At 37.8% G+C, this 19,356-nt stretch overlaps 1 protein-coding gene and 1 pseudogene across 1 annotated transcript; both read left to right on the top strand.

The window, feature by feature from the left end:
• Positions 1 to 4,226: 4,226 nt before the first annotated feature.
• LOC137716592 (G-type lectin S-receptor-like serine/threonine-protein kinase LECRK2) lies at positions 4,227 to 5,765 on the top strand. Its single transcript, XM_068456040.1, has one exon. The coding sequence runs from the start codon at positions 4,316 to 4,318 to the stop codon at positions 5,618 to 5,620; it is 1,305 nt and encodes a 434-aa protein (XP_068312141.1). The 5' UTR covers positions 4,227 to 4,315; the 3' UTR covers positions 5,621 to 5,765.
• Positions 5,766 to 12,469: 6,704 nt separating this feature from the next.
• On the top strand, positions 12,470 to 18,934 carry LOC137715589 (G-type lectin S-receptor-like serine/threonine-protein kinase LECRK3; annotated as a pseudogene).
• Positions 18,935 to 19,356: the final 422 nt, after the last annotated feature.

Raw genomic sequence — 19,356 nt, 5'->3', positions numbered from 1 at the left:
TATAGCAATCGTACGCCCAATCAGCCAGTATCATATGATTTTCATCCTTGGCCTCTTCTTCAAATTTCTTATGGTGGCAAATAATATCCAACAACAGAATGCCAAAGCTGTAAACATCCACCTTCACAGTGATAGGGAAGTTTTTGAACCGTTTGGGGCCACATACCTTTTCGTCCCCTCATTCCAGTCGTAGTTCGAGTCTGGTCGATTCTCAAACTTGGCTAATCCAAAGAAATTCTTGCGGAGAAAGAGTCGTCGAGAAGAATCTTTCGAGGTTTGATGTCACACTGTACAATCTGAAGGGAAAATTTGGCTAAACTAAGATTATTTTAGCAACATACAATGAACAAATAACAATTAAGAGGCAGAAGCTTATACATACGTAGTAAAAAACAAATCTTAACCATGAAATTCAAATTCTAGTAGTGTGGTGAACCAAGACTCAACTCAAATTCGAAGAGAGAGTTGAGAATCCATTATACCTTTGTACATGCTCTTTGCATTTGCAAACACTATTCACTCAAAGTGAGGGTCTTCATTCCTTTGCTCTCTTTTGCTCTTTTGGATCCTTGGCTTTTTAATTAAATTTGGACCTAAATCCTAACAGACTTCAATACAAGGGTTAAGTCCTAATTTATTTGCCAGAAAGTTATCTTCCAACTACCCTATTATCACCGGGACTAATAATCCAATTAAGCCATTACTTATATTGAGAGTTCTTAATTGATTGTATGTCATTAAGACTCCAATATATTTGTAACACTAGGGCTCTGAGAATCCTTAAGCATATCAATGACTTGTAACTCAAGTCATCTTAGTGCTCTATTATTCTCGGCATTACTCATTGTCATTCACATAAGAGTTTTATAACTAATTAACGGATTCAAGGAAGAACTAGGCCATGGCTCTTTTGCTACAGTTTTTAAAGGAGTTTCGGGATTTGATAATGGGAAATTTGTTGCTGTACAAAATTGGACACTAGTTTACCCAAAAAAAAAAAAAAAAAAATGGACACTATGGTCGGGAAAAATGAGTCGAAATTCAAAGCTGAAGTTAGCGCAATTGGAAGAAAAACCACATATATTTAGTCCAAGTGATTGAGTTCTGCGACGAAGGGCAGCACTGATTTCTTATCTCCGAGTTTATGAGCACTGGTTGTCAAACTATCAGAGAAACGGGTCAAAGACCCACTTTTAACAGCACCTTTATTTTTCCCAACTTGTTAATTACTACCTGCACATTTGTTAATTACTACCTGCATGGTCCGACATGTATGGAGTTTTATACAAAAATGCTTTCAATAACACCTATATTGTCCCCAACTTGTTAATTACCACATGCACCTATACAGTTCGACATGTATGGGGTTTTATCATAAAAGATCTTAATGTTATAAGTTAGAGTGGGGTTAGGATATTTAAACTCTCATTTTCTCACATATACCGTCGATGTGGGATATTTGTAACATCCCACATCGCCCAGGGGAGTGATCCTTAATTGTATATTCCCATCCCTACCTAGCACGAGGCCTTTTGGGAGCTCACTGGCTTCGGATTCCTTACGAACTCCGAAGTTAAGCGAGAAGAGGGCTAGAGCAATCCCATGATGGGTGACCCACTGGGAAGTTGCTTGTGAGTTCCCAAAAACAAAACCGTGAGGGAATGGTAAGCCCAAAGCGGACAATATCATGCTACGGTGGTGGAGCGGGCCCGGGAAGTGATCCGCCCCGGGTCGGGATGTGACAATATTTCAACAATTTGTTCCTTTAGAAAGCTTTATGGGTCACACGTGGAGTTCCACACATCAACAACCACATGGAGCCAAGATGGGGCTCACTCGTTCGCGCTGGGCCAGTGGCACATGGCATCTCTTGGCCTACGTGGAGCCATGTCGGGGCTCATCCATTCGCACAGGGTCAGAGGGGACCCACCCGTTCACATGGCAATACGAGCCCGTCCCCTAGCTCTGATACCATGTTAAATTTTAGGTAGACGGGCTGAAGGCCCACTCCAACCACACCGATAATGTCCCCACTTGGCCACCTGTTCAATCCGTCAGGTGTGGGGATTTAATCACAAAAGGCCTCAATGTTAGTTAGAGTGGGATAATTCTATTTAAAGGACTTATTCTCAAACTCTATGGTTTGTCCTTCAAATTCCAACCCACAACAATATTAAGATTTATAAATCTCTCTATTCTCTCTAACTTTTTACTAAATTTATAAAATTTCATATATTTTGTTCTCTAAATTCTCGATCCATTTTTCTCTTTTTTTGTTCGAAAATTCCCACTCTGTTGTATTTAATCTGACAAGAGGAAGGGGGCCGGCGGCAAGGAGAGAGACTGAGAGAGAGATGTGTTTGTAGAATCGTAGGAAAATGTGTGTGTTATCCCTTCTACGTAATGCCTTTATTTATAATAATAAGGGAGAGAGGAAATCCTTCATCCCCAAGGAATACAAGTTGTAATAGGAAAGGATAATTAGAATCAAATCTAATCTAGGATTTAACAATCAAACTTAAACTAGGAAAGTTTACAACACAATCCATCCTATTTTTCATTTCTTGTGTCGAATTAATAAAGCTAACTTGATGTTGGAAGGTTTATTTCTCTTAATCCTCCCCAATTTTGTATTAATTACTCTCTATATTAACTTGATATTGGAAGGTTAATTTCAACATGAAAAAAGCATTAAGTGCCTCAAAAACTTTAATTAGCTAACAAGTCATGTATTCTACCCTCTTATAAATACTATATTTTTGTTTTATTTTTTTAACATTTGTGTGAGGCCCTTCCTGACGTAAAATCTTGGCTCTGCCACTAATGGAGAGTAGCCCAACCTCTTATAAGCCATTGCAAGGTTTCTCTTTTCACCAATGTGGAGCTCTTTTACTTTCACATTCTCACAGGTTAAAAAACATGCCTATCCCAGTGAAGGTGGATGTTTACAGCTATGGCATTTTGTTACTAGAAATTATTTGTTGGAGGAATAATTTTGAAGAACATGTAGATAATGTAGATCAGCTGATACTAGCTTATTGGGCATATGATTTCTATATGCAAAAGAAGCTGAATTTGCTATCGGACAAGGACGGTGAGGCAATGGAAGACGCCAAGATGATGGAGAACTACGTGATGATTGCAATGTGGTGCATTCAGAGGACCCGTCACTGATACCGATGATGAAGAAAGTCACGCAGATGCTAGAAGGAACTGTTGAAGTTTCAGTTCCACAGAATCCATCGTCATTATGAGTTCAATAATTTAAGTGTTTGTTTCTTTGTTATTTGATCAAAGAAAACTCAAAATCTTGAACTTTGTAGTTCAGAATTCAGAGAGTCAATTTTTTGTTGAAAGAGTAATTGTTCATGTTGAAATTTGAGGTTTCACCGTGTATGCGCATCAATAGCATACATTTTTTCCCTCAAACAATTGATATGTGCTGACAAGATGGATGGAAAATTGGATGAAAAATTCCAAAATTTAATGTTAGGGGAGAAATGGATTGATTATAAAAGTTCAGGGGTAATTGGATAAAACTAAAGTTCATGAAAAAATTGCCGGCTTCGGGAGAAAATTGACAAAATAGAGTAATATGATTTGATATGGTGGGAATGAATTTCATATTGATAAGAGAAGAGACCTTGCATGAACCTATAAGTAAGTTGATTCCGACGTTGCCAATTCGTTTGGTGGTGGAACCTCAATTTTCTTTATGATATCAGAGCAGGTTGTTTCACGTATGAAGCCCAACAACCTCACACTTCACGTCACCATGTTTGTGTTGTTCATATGTTTGACCTTAAGATTCGTCACACGTGAGGAATTGTGTTGAGAAGTAAATCTAATTGCTTCTCATATTATAATTGGTTGTTTTATTAGTAAGTTTGGCTTATAAGTAAATTGATTTCTTCAAATCCGTAACATAATTTTCATTCAAAAAGTTTTTATTAGTGTCTTGAACTTTTCATCCATGCATCTCGGAATACTCAGAAAACTAAATTTTCTTGCACGCCATGCAGAAATTGAACAAGGTACATAAAGTTGAAGAGTCAAAGTAGACAATTTCCAAGTAATGCCTGGAAAAATCCAAAAAGAAGACTTGGAAAAAAAATCAAATTGAGTCATTGACGAAAAAGGCTCATTGTTGACTTTGTTGTAGTTGGATCCTCTCATTTAATCACAAGAAATCACATCGTCTTCCAGCATCTAAGTTTTTAATTTCATACTTGAAGAAGATGAAATAAAAATTGCAAGTGATTGACACAGAAATTATAGTTTGTTTGAAATTTTTCGTCACCTTCGTAATTTTCCCATGGCTTGTCCACTGATAAATCTTCCCTTCTTCTTCCTTTTCATGTTTCTACCATTTTCCACCCTAGCTCAAACCTCCAAAAACATTTCTTTAGGCTCATCTCTCACTGCACTAAATGAAGATAACTCATCGTCATGGACATCGCCATCTGGTGACTTTGCTTTCGGTTTTCAAAGAATCGGAAAATATGGGTTCTTACTAGCCATTTGGTTCGATAAGATAAAAGATAAAACTATAGTCTGGTCAGCCAATGGGGACAATCTAGTTCCAGAGGGATCCAAAGTTGAGCTTTCGAACGGTGGCAAGTTTATGCTCAATGATGCAACCGGCAAGCGCATATGGTCTGCTCAATTTGTTGGTCCTGGAGTTGCCTATGCATCCATGCTAGACACTGGAAATTTTGTACTGGCGGATCGAAGTTCATCCAATGTGTGGGAGAGTTTTGATGAACCAACGGATACAATACTACCTACACAGATTCTAAATCAGAACGACAAACTCTTTGCGCGCTACACAGCGACAAATTACTCACGGGGAAGATTCATGTTTATTCTACAATCTGACGGAAATCTCTTGCTTTACACAACGAGATTCCCGCTGCCGACAAACAATTTTGCTTACTTTGCAACCATGACTATGTATGCCGGCTTTCAGTTCATCTTCAATCAGTCCGGCTATCTTTACCTTACTGCAAAGAACGGAAGCATACTGAATATGGTATCATCCAACACAGTTTCCATGCAAAATTTCTACCATAAAGTAACTCTGGAGCATGACGGAGTTTTGAGGCACTCTGTTCATCCTAAAACCGCTGCCTCAAGTGCCGGAAGCCCCATGGCTTGGTCCCCTTTGACCTCCGAACCTTCCAATATTTGCTTAAGAATTGAAGGAGCCATAGGCAGCGGTGCATGTGGATACAACAGCCTCTGCAGTTATAATGATAAAGGACCAACTTGCCAATGTCCTTATGGCTACACATTTATTGATCCCAATGATATCTTGAAAGGATGCAAGCAAAACTTTGTTTCACAAAGTTGTGATGCGGCCTTGCCGGAGACAGAGAGTTTTGATTTTCACGAGATGCAAAGCACAGAGTGGGCTGGCGGTGGTTATGAGCAATTTACATCAGTATCGGAGGAATGGTGCAGACAGAATTGCTTAGACGATTGTTTTTGTGTCGTTGCCATTTTCAAGGATAGAGAGTGTGAAAAGAAGAGAATTCCTCTTTCGAATGGAAGAATGGACCCGAGTATTGGTGGAAAAGCTCTCATCAAAGTAAGGAAAGACAACTCCTTGAAGTATTGAAGCTTTTGTCCATTGGTTACTCCCTGGATTGTTCAAAACCCTAGCTGAAACCCTAGTCATAAATACAATAATGTTAACGCCGTCTACTTCTCAACGTGAAACTATAATATAGTACCAATTTGGATCCTCTCCTGAGCTCAGCATCCTAAGCCTACTAAGCAAATAACATGGGTTGTTGGATCCAAATCCAACGGCTACAATTATTATAATTTTTAAAAGACTTTCTATTTATAACCGTTTGATCAAAATTCAATGGTCCATATAATTTGCTTAGTAGGCTCAGGATGCTGAGCTCAGGAGAGGATCCAAATCCATATAGTACCGTAGTACCATGTCAATCGTGATACTTCCTTTTAAATTTCACTAGAGCGACGTCCTCAGTTGTACCACGTCAGCATTGATACAAAGTGGCGTCGTCTGGTTCCAGACAATACTACATTTAAATAGTTATCGCGATGAAACAATAAACGTTGCGCAAAGAAGAATTTCGTCGTCTAAAATAACACACGAAGAAACCTTCATCGCCATCACTTCCTCACGCAATGATCGTAAAGAAAGGTCTTGCACGATGAAGAGAAGAACAATCGTTGCGCAATAGTCTTTGCACAGTGATGCTTCCTTGCACTAAGTTAAAAGGGACGAAGCACATTCGTTGCACAAAATGTTATGCGCGATGAACAGTTGTTTCGTCGCACTTAGTGTAAAGGGATGAAAATGTACGTGGCGCAAGGACAGAGTGATGAAGAGACACTTCGTCGCATAAAGTTTAGAGGGACGAAGGACTTCTTATCCCAAGATTTATCATTGTCGTTGCGTGTATTACTGGGGGACAACAAACTCTTTCGTCGCACAAACCATTTTTAAATTTAAAAAAAAAAAAAAAAGTTTATAAAATGAATATTAAACAAAATAATTTTGAAAAGTTAAATTAATTTAGGAACAGTAATTGATAAGGAAAAATATTAATTTAAAATAAATATAAAAATGTACGTATAAGTCGGATAAAATTTAAAAAGTACAAACGTTTTTAAAAAAAAAAAAGTTACAACACAAAATCATCACTATCAACTCTGCCAGTCGGCTGTGCTGGGTTAAAGGCCTGGGAGGTCGAAGGTGTATGAGGATAAGTCCACTAGCGGGGATGTTAATGTTGGATAATGGCCAAATTAGGCTAGGAAACAAAACAATAGTGATGAGGGAACATCATGATGAGGATTATGTTTCCTTGTTTTGTGGCTTGTTTTGTGGCTTACTTTGCTCCTTATTTTGTGGCTTTTTCAAAGCCATAATTATTTGGCTGGTATTAAAAGGAACGGATGATGAAGAGGAATGCATCCAAAGAGATGTAAAGCATCCAAAGAGATGGTGAGAGCATTTGGCTCTACCATGGGTAAGGGTGAGAGAAATCAAGAGAGCTAGAGTGAAAGATCTCTTGTGAAAGAACTCTTGGGGTAGAGTGAGGCTCTTGGGAAAATTCTGTGAGTGGGTGTACAAGGGATATGGGATTGGGTTATGTCGATTTAACTCATGTGTAACTTGTACTGTTTTTCTCATAGTGAAGAGCAATATCTCTCCGAGGACGTAGGCAGGTTTTTGCCGAACCTCGTAAATTTCTCGGTGTCTTTATTTCTTGTATTTTATTTTGTTCAACTGTGTGTGATTTTGGTGAGGTTGTAATTTGAATCTCGGTTCCGCACTAACGAACGGGCCAAGGCACAACAGTTAAAGCCAAACATTTGAAGTGTGGAGATGATTTGGGCCATCCTAGACTCTTGGGCAGCAATATGGGCATTCGGGATGGCGATGTGGGCAGTTAGGGTCACAATGTGAGCATTATGAGCCGCTACCTGCTGCTGGAGTTCCGTAACTCACTCCGTCAATGATGCAACCTGTTCCGAGGTCAAGTTGGAAGAGGAGGCTTCCGTCTCACGATGGCTGGTATTCCCTATGCCCCGATACACCTTCCCCAACCTAAGACAGAGCCTGTAATTGAGGGTGTCCATCATGATACGAAGACCCACATCCTGGGGGAGGCGACCTTCTCGATCGGGATGTCATGGGGAAGATGGGAAGCCACCTCGTCGAGGACAGCCTGGCTCATCTCCACCATAGTTGCCTGTAATAATAAAAACAAGTTAATTAATATTTATATAACATTTATTTAAAATGAATAATAATTATGAATTCAAGAATTGAAAAAACTTACATGGAGCTCCTCCGTCAACTCATCCTCGAGCCGTATGTACACCTCCTTGAATTCGTCAATCTTAGGAAACTTCGACCCTGCTTGAATTAAAAAATAAGAACAAATATATTATTAGTTGTATAATAGAGATTAAAAGTATTAAAAAAAATCTAAAAAAAAGTGTTTGTCTGACATCGCTCCCTCATCCTATAAGAGAAGTGCCGGGAGCCGGAGTGGTAAAGAAGTTTTTTCTTCAACATATTTATCTCGTTGGCCTTGGCTATTTTACGTTAAAACAAAAACAAACCATATTAATGCTGATATTAATTAAAATTATTCAAATAAATTAATAAACATATTAAAATATTAATAAAATATTATTAACCTGTAATAATATATATAATTCACTTACGAGGCATTTTTCGTCCTTAAAATGGGTGTTGAGCCACACCCAATCTTCATGGCGCTTCACCAACTCCATGGGGCACCCCTGTGCTAAATCAATAGTCTGATCCTCGTATGTCTCAAAATGCTTGTGGAGGTTGCTCTTCCATTGAGTGAACTAGACTTGTTGCTTGTGGGTTCACTTAAACCTTTTGGATTGGATTAAAGCCAAACTTGTTGCTCGTGGGTTCACTCAAACCTTTGGAGTGGATTACAAGGAACACTTTGCTTCAGTGTCTAGAATGAATATAGTAAGGTTTTACTCTCAGTGGCAGTGAATTGTGGATGGTCATTGTATCGAATAGATGTGAAGAATGCCTTTCTTTGTGATGAACTCCATGAAGAAGTGTATATGCAACCACCACCAGGTCATATTCAGTCTGAAAAATTAGTATTAATCATATAAATTCTAATATTCATAAATTAGAATTACCATGGCCATACATTACGTAATAATACATGTTTTCGAAAATGTAATGGTATTATCTGTAAACTACGCAAGGAAATCTATGAAATAAAACAATCTCCACGAGCATGGTATGCCAAGCTCAGCTTAATGTTAGAAATAGCAGGTTTTCTGAGGAGTAATGTTGATTCCTCATTGTTTGTTTGAACTGGAACAAGTGGGAAATTGATGGTACTTATTTATGTGGATGATCTCATCTTTATTGGTGACAATACAACTGAAATTGCTGCCTTGAAACATTCACTACATAAAACCTTTGCCATAAAGGAATTGGGAGATTGAAATACTTTCTTGGCATTGAAATGGCAACCATTTCCAAAGGCTTATTTTTGAACTAAAGAAAATATGTAGTTGACCTTCTCAAGGAGGCTAAGATACTTGATTGCAAACCTGCCACATCTCTTATTGATAGTAAACTCAAGTTGACCATGGATGAGGAAGCTCTTCACAATGCAAGTTATTATCAAAGGCTTGTTAGTAAACTTACATATCTTACAATCACTCGTCCAGATATCGCATATGTTATGAGGTTGGTTAGCCACTTTATGCATGCTTCCACCATTGAGCATCTCAGTATGGAAACAAGGATATAACGTTATCTCAAATGGTCTATCAACAGAGGCATCATCATGCAAAACAACAAATCCATATAGATCAATGGATACACTGATGCATATTGGGTAGAGAATGTCATTGATAGAAAATCAACAACAGGTTATTGCATAGGTGTTGGAGGTAACATTGTGACTTGGAAAAGCAAGAAGCAACATGCATTGCTTGATTTAGTGCAGAAGCTGAGTATTGTGCAATGGCAGCCACTGCATGTGAGTAATTTGGCTCAAGGGACTTCTCTCAGACTTGGGGTCATTAGTTCCAACTCGATGCCACTCATGTGTGACAACCAGGCAGCTATGCACATTACTGCCAATCCAGTCTGTCATAAAAGAACCAAACACATCAAGGTGGACTGCCACTTTATTCGAGCATAAGTCCAATCGCAAGTTAGTCATAATGTGTTTACTCGCAATCATGAACAACTAGCTGATCTATTCACTAAAGCCTTGACTTCTGCTCAGTTTTATCGTCTTTTAGGCAAGCTTGGCTTGATAAATCTCCTTGATCCAACTTTAGAAAGAGTATTGAAGTATTGAAGCTTTTATCTAGTGGTTACTCCCTTGATTGTTCAAAACCCTAGCTGAAACTGTGGAGCCAAAAATAATCCCAAAAATCCTGAAGGCAACATGTGTTGCCAAGAAAGATGAGATTTCCCTTATTAAATGAGCAGGGCATCCTACGTGCATCTCAACATTCTAGGAGATGCAGGCAGTGGACTACAATTGCTCAAAGATCCCTTGCTCATGGCAAGGAAAAGTCAAAGGGATTACAGATATGATTAATTAAGAAATCATATCTTTAATACATTCCTAATTGAAGACAAACTCTATCAAGTAAATAATCCCAATTACATTTATTTATGGATAATTACCTTTATTTTCAAGATATTATTTACAGAATATCTTGGTAATGTTCTCACTAAATCCTACCCTAAAGGTTGTCCACTCTCTATAAATATCCTATTTCTCCACCAAAAACAGGTGAAGCCTTTCTATAGATAGAAAACCCTAAACACTCACTCTTTTCATAGAGACTAACTTAGGCATCAAAGATCCATTGGCCAAATCCCCATACATAGTGGGAGTGTGAGGCTTTTGGTCTTTGATCAAAGTTGTTGATTGTTTTGCAGGTGCACTTTCGTAAGATTGAAGATGGTGGAAATTTGCATCGATAGAAACCATATTCATAAATGCAATAATGTCAACGCCGGCTCTCTCTTCTCTTCCTTGATTTAAGGGAATTGACATGTTGATTAACTTATCCTAACTTGGTTCTTTGTGTAAATCCCTTATTTCAAGGATTTGTAGTAGACATAGAAGTAACTGGTCACTAGGGTTCTTTAGCTAGTTGGTTGCTTGTAACCAGCTTTCCTTTCTCCTATATGTATGTTACCTTGTACACTGTTACAACTATGAAATACAATACAATTAAACAAGACATTCTACAACTCTACTTTGTCACTTGAAGTTCCAAATACGAAAAGAAAGATTGCTCAACCTTGATCCTCATCGGATCAGTGCTCTTGAGTAGCTAGGGGTTTCTAAACTTGATTTTTCTATTAACAACCTGGTGAGTCAAATATTATATTGTACATTTAACCTTATTCTTAGTATGTTTTTATTATTATTTTGGAAGAATTTTGAGATTTTGAATTGTATTTTTAATATAAGACTTTTGATTTCCTCTGGAGCAAAACGTAATCAAATGGATGAATTTTGGAGTAATTCCAATTGGGGGACATTTGTGATTCGTTTATCTTGATCGTATCAAAATATTAGATTTTTCCACCAAGTGGTTATTTTCTGACGATAGAATAAAGAATCAGTGCGTGGTGTTGGAAAAATGACGTTTTAGGCTTGATTGCGAGTTTTGGAGCCCAAGATGACCTATCTTGGATTCAGCATCTTCTGTACATGTATTTAGAATGTTTCGATCTTTAAAACAAGTAGTCATGGGCCAGATTTGGATGAGATTTAAGGCTAAAAAGCTGGACAGTTTATTTGCATATTCTCCTAGCTTAATTGGGATTTTATTTTTTAGTATAATTTATTATTATTTGGTTTCCTAGTCGGATCCAAAGACTTTTATTAGGGGATCGCTTATGTTGAGCATAAAAGGTTTTGGCCGGCTCTATTCTTTTACTTTTCCTTCTTTTATGCGATTTTGGAGATAGGAAATTGGTTAGGGTTCTTGAAGATTTTCAGATTTTTACTTTAAGGTGTTTTCAATATTTTTCTTCGTAATAATATTTTCTCTGATTTTAATTATGAATATGTGTAAGTAATTCATTTTGCTAGGGCAAAGCCTTGAGCCTTAGCATGAATATGCAATTTTTATTTAATTGCTTGTGATTGATAGCATGCATACTTTGAATTATTGATCACCGTTTTAAGCTATCTAATTGTCTTAATGCCTGATCACCATTAGGATCTTTAGAAAAATAATTTGATGCAATTTTGGTCAAAAGGTTCCCTGAAATTAACGCTGGCTTCTTATGGTTAGTAATTGTAATTTCACTTAAGATGAACATCACGTCTTAAGGATTGCATGGTTTTTCAAAAGGTTTTCACAAAATATAATGAGTCTCTCATGTTCATATTTAATTGCATGATTTTTTAAAGGGTTTTCACAAAACATAATGAGTCTCTCATGTTCATATTTGATCCGAACGTCCGGACAAGTTGCATGTTAGATATACGTTCTATATTGGAGGTTCCAAGTAGAATATATATTAGGAAAACCTAACCTTCAAAGTGGCATGTGTAGATCATAAGTAAGTGGTAAAAAAAACATAGGATTGTTAGGTGATGGCGGAACCCTAGTTCTTTTATAAATAGGTATTTAAAAACTCTTTTCTTTTATCTTCTTAATCTTGGCCAAATTTATTATTTGGTTTTTAATATTACCCAAATTCAAATTCTCTTTTCTCAATTTCTAGTTTCAAGTAATTAATTAGGAATTGGTCTTACATAAATTATTTAAATAGTCCTTGTGGAGAACGACCTTACATGAGCATATATACTACAACAACCTTGTACTCTTGCAAGTATTTTGTGTGATTTTAACCTTTTTTCATAGGTTCTAAAAATCCTATCACAACCTATTTGGTGTTTCTCGTATTTCTTGTAGAAATGCGAATATGAGTGAACCTTATCCAGTCATCTCTGATATGAATTTGAAGCATTTCACTTATGAGGAGCTAAAAAACGCTATGAACGAATTCGAGGATGAACTAGGACGCGGTGCTTCTGCAGTAGTTTTAAAGGGAGTTTTAAGCCTTTGATAATGAGAAGAGCGTTGCTGTCAAAAGCTTTCTCGGTAGGGTCGAAGAAAAGGGGTTGGAATTCAAAGCGGAAATGAGTGCTATTGGCAGAACAAACCACAAAAATTTAGTACAGCTTCTTGGATTTTGTTACGAGGGAGAGCACCGAATGCTTGTGTACGAGTTCATGAGCAATGGATCTTTAGCAAGCTTCCCTTTTGGAGAGTCTTGGCCAAGCTGGTGCCAGAGAAGGCAAATTGCACTGGGAATTGCAAGAGGGTTGTTGTATTTGCATGAGGGGTGCAACAGCCAAATTGTACATTGCAACATCAAGCCCCAAAATATGCTTCTCAACGACCCTTACGCAGCAAGAATTTCTGACTCCGGACTAGCCAAGCTTTTGAGAATGGACCAGACTTGAATCACGACTGGAATCAGGGGAACAAAAGGTTATATGGCCCCTAAATTGTTGAATAGGTTGCCTATCATGGCCAAGGTTGATATTTATGTTGTGCGGAAGCTTCAAATATGAAACCAAAGCTAATACGGCAAAATATGACAAGACAAATAATCCAAAATAACACAAGGATTTATACTGGTTCGGCGTAAGCCTACATCCAGTTCCGAGACGGCGAGGAAATTCCACTAATGTCAAAAGGAGATTACAAATAGAGTTTTAACTTTCAAACCCAATAGCCCACATACACCCAATAGCTCTCACTCTCACAAAGAACAAATGGAGAAGATGGAAACATATACCAAATTCCTTCTCTCCCAAAAGCCACAAAATGTAGCACAAATATCTTTGATTGAGTGATCACTAACAAAAGGGAATTACAAACAAATGGGAAGGAGCAGCACTGTTTCAAATGGGAGAGCCGAATGCTCTCTCCTTTGCTCTCTGAAGAAAAGCTCTTTCTTCTCTCTTCTTTCTTCTCAACCGAAAACAAATGAGCTCTATCTTTCTCTCTACTTCTTCAAAACCAACTTATCTTTTTTTATTGAAACAACACTCACGGGTGTTGAAGAAGAGAACAAAACTTTTTCAAAAGCAAAGGTCTTTTCCCTTTTTGGTTATTTTGGAGGATAGTCCACTTGGCCACAAACTCCAACAATCTCCACCTTGGCCAAGTTCAGTGCTCATAACAATTTCCACCTCGACTCAAACTGTACCAAAGCCAACAAAAGTAGACCATTTCTCTACCGTCTTCTCCAAATTTGCAAACCATAAGTGCCTTGATCAAAACAAAAGGTGATTCAAACGAAGAACTGAAATTCTTCAATATCACCAACAAAAGATCAAGTACACCATGCCAAAGTTGGACACACAATGAACTCCACCTGCTCACAAACACCATGGTCTTAAACTGCACCAATAGACTCATTCACATAGCATGGCACATTCTCCAAGTCAAAACTGATTACAAATTTGGCAACAAAGTCTCACATACCACATACGAAAATATGCCCTTCACTCAAGTTTACCATCATCACATGAGCACCAACAGGACAACCAAAATTTCAAATTCAAATAATCAGTAGGAGATTCAAAACCATACCTCAACTGGAGTCTTTAAGAAAACTAATTGCAGATGATGGAGACCAACAGACCAAATAGCAGTGGCAAACAAATCCAACCAAATGTCCATAGCCCAAACAAAGTTAGAAAGCATATAACTTGCCTTCTACACGAGGGTTCCACACAAATGTTCTGCAGTGCATGTGGTGTATCCAAAATAGTGTAGTGCCTCACTATCCAAACTTGCAGAACTCAACAAATTGGCCCTCACTGAATTTAACTTTACCAAAAAAGCAAAACCATACCAATATCCAAAACAATAAAAAACACCGATGAAGAGCAACTGACATAACACAAACATACATAGAGGCTACTAAGCAACTTTCTCAAATCATAACAAGGAATCCTTACAAACTCTTAAATCTCCATATGTAGTGGAGAGATTTAAGAGTACCCACAACACCAGATTCTCTTCTTTTTTTTTCTTTTTTTTTTAAAAAAAAAATTTCAAACCTGGTGTAGCCAACTGTCATCATAGAACAAAGTCGAAGTCGTCATCGACGACATTCGCACTCGCACCAGCATTATCTTTCAGTTTTGGGCAATCAACTTTCCAATGCCCTTCCTTGCGACAATAGTTGCATGTGTTGTTTCTGGTCTTAAACTTCGATCTCAAATTTCCTTTATTACTACCTGAACCATATTCCCTATCTCTGCCTCTTGCTATCAAAGCCTCAGAATGAGAATCATTCAAATTTCCAAATACTTTGTTCTTTAACTCTCTTGAATTCAAAGCGGCTTTTACATTCTCCATACAAATAGAATCTCTCCCATATAACAAAGTTTCGACAAAATTCGCATACGAAGGAGGTAAAGAACACAACAAAATCAAAGATTGATCCTCATCATCAATTTTATTATCCATACTTTTCAAATCCATAATAACCTTATTAAACTCATCAAGATGATTTTGAATAGGCGTACCTTCAGTCATACGGAGAGTGTACAAACGTTGCTTCAAATATAAACGATTGGTGAGGGATTTGGTCATATATCTACCCTCCAACTAAAGCCACAAACCAGCTGCAGTAGTTTCATTATCCACCTCACGAAGAACTTCATCAGATAGTGATAACATAATTGCACTATGTGCTCGATTCAAAGCGTCATCTTTTTCTTCAGCAGACCAACCTTGTGGCAAGGCTTCCACACCCTGTAGCGCCTTAAGCAACCCTTGTTGAACTAGCACAGCTCGCATCTTAACCCGCCAAAGGCTAAAATCATTCCTCCCATTGAATTTTTCAATATCATATTTCACCGACATATTCGATGGTTTCATAGACATACTTGTACAAAGCCCCAAGTCGAAACCCAGAGCTCTGATACCACTTGTTGTGCGGAAGCTTCAAATATGAAACCGAAGCTAATACGGCAAAATATGACAAGACAAGTAATCCAAAATAACACAAGGATTTATACTGGTTCGGCGTAAGCCTACATCCAATTCCGAGACGGCGAGGAAATTCCACTAATGTCAAAAGGAGATTACAAATAGAGTTTTAACTCTCAAACCCAATATCCCACATACACCCAATAGCTCTCACTCTCACAAAGAACAAATGGAGAAGATGGAAACATATACCAAATTCCTTCTCTCCCAAAAGCCACAAAATGTAGCACAAATATCTTTGATTGAGTGATCACTAACAAAAGTGAATTACAAACAAATGGGAAGGAGCAACACTGTTTCAAATGGGAGAGCCGAATGCTCTCTCCTCTGCTCTCTGAAGAAAAGCTCTTTCTTCTCTCTTCTCTCTTCTTTCTTCTCAACCGAAAACAAATGAGCTATATCTTTCTCTCTACTTCTTCAAAACCAACTTATCTTTTTTTATTGAAACAACATTCACGGGTGTTGAAGAAGATAACAAAACTTTTTCAAAAGCAAAGGTCTTTTCCCTTTTTTCCTCCCCAAAACAAGGAAAGATGTTTTCTTTCTTTCTTTAGCCGAAAGGTATTTTGGAGGATAGTCCACTTGGCCACAAACTCCAACAATCTCCACCTTGGCCAAGTTCAGTGCTCATAACAATTTCCACCTCGACTCAAATTGTACCAAAGCCAACAAAAGTAGACCATTTCTCTACCGTCTTCTCCAAATTTGCAAACCATAAGTGCCTTGATCAAAACAAAAGGTGATTCAAATGAAGAACTGAAATTCTTCAATATCACCAACAAAAGATCAAGTACACCATACCAAAGTTGGACACACAATGAACTCCACCTGCTCACAAACACCATGGTCTTAAACTGCACCAATAGACTCATTCACATAGCATGGCACATTCTCCAAGTCAAAACTGATTACAAATTTGGCAACAAAGTCTCACATACCACATACGAAAATATGCCCTTCACTCAAGTTTACCATCATCACATGAGCACCAACAGGACAACCAAAATTTCAAATTCAAATAATCATTAGGAGATTCAAAACCATACCTCAACTGGAGTCTTCAAGAAAACTAATTGCAGATGATGGAGACCAACAGACCAAATAGCAGTGGCAAACAAATCCAACCAAATGTCCATAGCCCAAACAAAGTTAGAAAGCATATAACTTGCCTTCTACACGAGGGTTCCACACAAATGTTCTGCAGTGCATGTGGTGTATCCAAAATAGTGTAGTGTCTCACTATCCAAACTGCAGAACTCAACAAATTGGCCCTCACTGAATTCAACTTTACCAAAAAAGCAAAACCATACCAATATCCAAAACAATAAAAAACACCGATGAAGAGCAACTGACATAACACAAACATACATAGAGGCTACTAAGCAACTTTCTCAAATCATAACAAGGAATCCTTACAAACTCTTAAATCTCCATATGTAGTGGAGAGATTTAAGAGTACCCACAACACCAGATTCTCTTCTTTTTTTTTTTTTTTTTTTTTTAAATTTCAAATCTGGTGTAGCCAACTGTCATCATAGAACAAAGTCGAAGTCGTCATCGACGACATTCGCACTCGCACTAGCATTATCTTTCAGTTTTGGGCAATCAACTTTCCAATGCCATTCCTTGCGACAATAGTTGCATGTGTTGTTTCTGGTCTTAGACTTCGATCTCAAATTTCCTTTATTACTACCTGAACCATATTCCCTATCTCTGCCTCTTGCTATCAAAGCCTCAGAATGAGAATCATTCAAATTTCCAAATACTTTGTTCTTTAACTCTCTTGAATTCAAAGCGGCTTTTACATTCTCCATACAAATAGAATCTCTCCCATATAACAAAGTTTCGACAAAATTCGCATACGAAGGAGGTAAAGAACACAACAAAATCAAAGATTGATCCTCATCATCAATTTTATTATCCATACTTTTCAAATCCATAATAACCTTATTAAACTCATCAAGATGATTTTGAATAGGCGTACCTTCAGTCATACGGAGAGTGTACAAACGTTGCTTCAAATATAAACGATTGGTGAGGGATTTGGTCATATATCTACCCTCCAACTTAAGCCACAAACCAGCTACAGTAGTTTCATTATCCACCTCACGAAGAACTTCATCAGATAGTGATAACATAATTGCACTATGTGCTCGATTCAAAGCGTCATCTTTTTCTTCAGCAGACCAATCTTGTGGCAAGGCTTCCACACCCTGTAGCGCCTTAAGCAACCCTTGTTGAACTAGCACAGCTCGCATCTTAACCCGCCAAAGGCTAAAATCATTCCTCCCATTGAATTTTTCAATATCATATTTCACCGACATATTTGATGGTTTCATAGACATACTTGTACAAAGCCCCAAGTCGAAACCCAGAGCTCTGATACCACTTGTTGTGCGGAAGCTTCAAATATGAAACCAAAGCTAATACGGCAAAATATGACAAGACAAATAATCCAAAATAACACAAGAATTTATACTGGTTCGGCGTAAGCCTACATCCAGTTCCGAGACGGCGAGGAAATTCCACTAATGTCAAAAGGAGATTACAAATAGAGTTTTAATTCTCAAACCCAATAGCCCACATACACCCAATAGCTCTCACTCTCACAAAGAACAAATGGAGAAGATGGAAACATATACCAAATTCCTTCTCTCCCAAAAGCCACAAAATGTAGCACAAATATCTTTGATTGAGTGATCACTAACAAAAGGGAATTACAAACAAATGGGAAGGAGCAGCACTGTTTCAAATGGGAGAGCCGAATGCTCTTTCCTCTGCTCTCTGAAGAAAAGCTCTTTCTTCTCTCTTCTTTCTTCTCAACCGAAAACAAATGAGCTCTATCTTTCTCTCTACTTCTTCAAAACCAACTTATCTTTTTTTATTGAAACAACACTCACGGGTGTTGAAGAAGAGAACAAAACTTTTTCAAAAGCAAAGGTCTTTTCCCTTTTTTCCTCCCCAAAACAAGGAAAGATGTTTTCTTTCTTTCTTTAGCCGAAATGTATTTTGGAGGATAGTCCACTTGGCCACAAACCCCAACAATTTACACTTTGTAATTTTCTTGTTAGAGATTATCTTGTGCAGGAAGCATTTATAGGCAGCTGCAGAAGATGAAGATCAAATGATAGTAGCTGATTGGGCGTACGATTGCTATAAGTAGAATAATCTGCGCCGGCTATCAAGAATGACGATGAGGCAATGCATGACATCAAGAAGATGGAAAAGTATGTGATGATTGCAATATGGTCCATTCAGGAGGATCCTTCGCTCAGACCTACCTTGAAGAAAGTCGCATTAATTGATGCTCAAAGGAACTGTCGAAGTCTCAACTCCACCCGATCCATGTTCTTTCATAAGGTCAATACTTTAAGTGCTTCCAATTATAATCCATTTCTTTTGTATACTTTCATATACTCTTTAGTTCTTGACCTACTGCGTAGTATTGGATGCAAAATAATTCTCTTAAAAAATAGAGTGTTTCGGTCAATGAGATGTTGAAGATCAACACCAGCCCATTAAGATCAATCGATACAAAGGAACTAGATTATACTAGTTCAAACATGCATGAAATTGTTCTAGAAGATTCTAGCAAGCATATGTCGGTGGCAATGCATGATTAATAGCTAGAATGATCTAGCAATGCCTAAGTCGGTGGGGGTGTGTGTATAATCATGTGCTAGAAAGTTCTAGCAAGTTGTATAATATGTGGCTATTATGCAAAGCCATATGTCGGTACAGTGTGTGCATGAACATGCACTAGAAAGTGCTAGTGAAGTCGGCAAACATGCCTAT

This window comes from Pyrus communis, chromosome 14, assembly GCF_963583255.1.
Source record: "Pyrus communis chromosome 14, drPyrComm1.1, whole genome shotgun sequence".
In the NCBI taxonomy this organism is placed as follows: Eukaryota; Viridiplantae; Streptophyta; class Magnoliopsida; order Rosales; family Rosaceae; genus Pyrus; species Pyrus communis.
Note: the sequence above shows the minus strand (reverse complement) of the source record. Positions and strands in the feature narration are given on the sequence as shown.

What these genes read in the sequence shown, in the direction of transcription:
- LOC137716592 (XM_068456040.1), top strand. Translation starts at nt 4,316, where the DNA reads ATGGCTTGTCCACTGATAAATCTTCCCTTCTTCTTCCTTTTCATGTTT.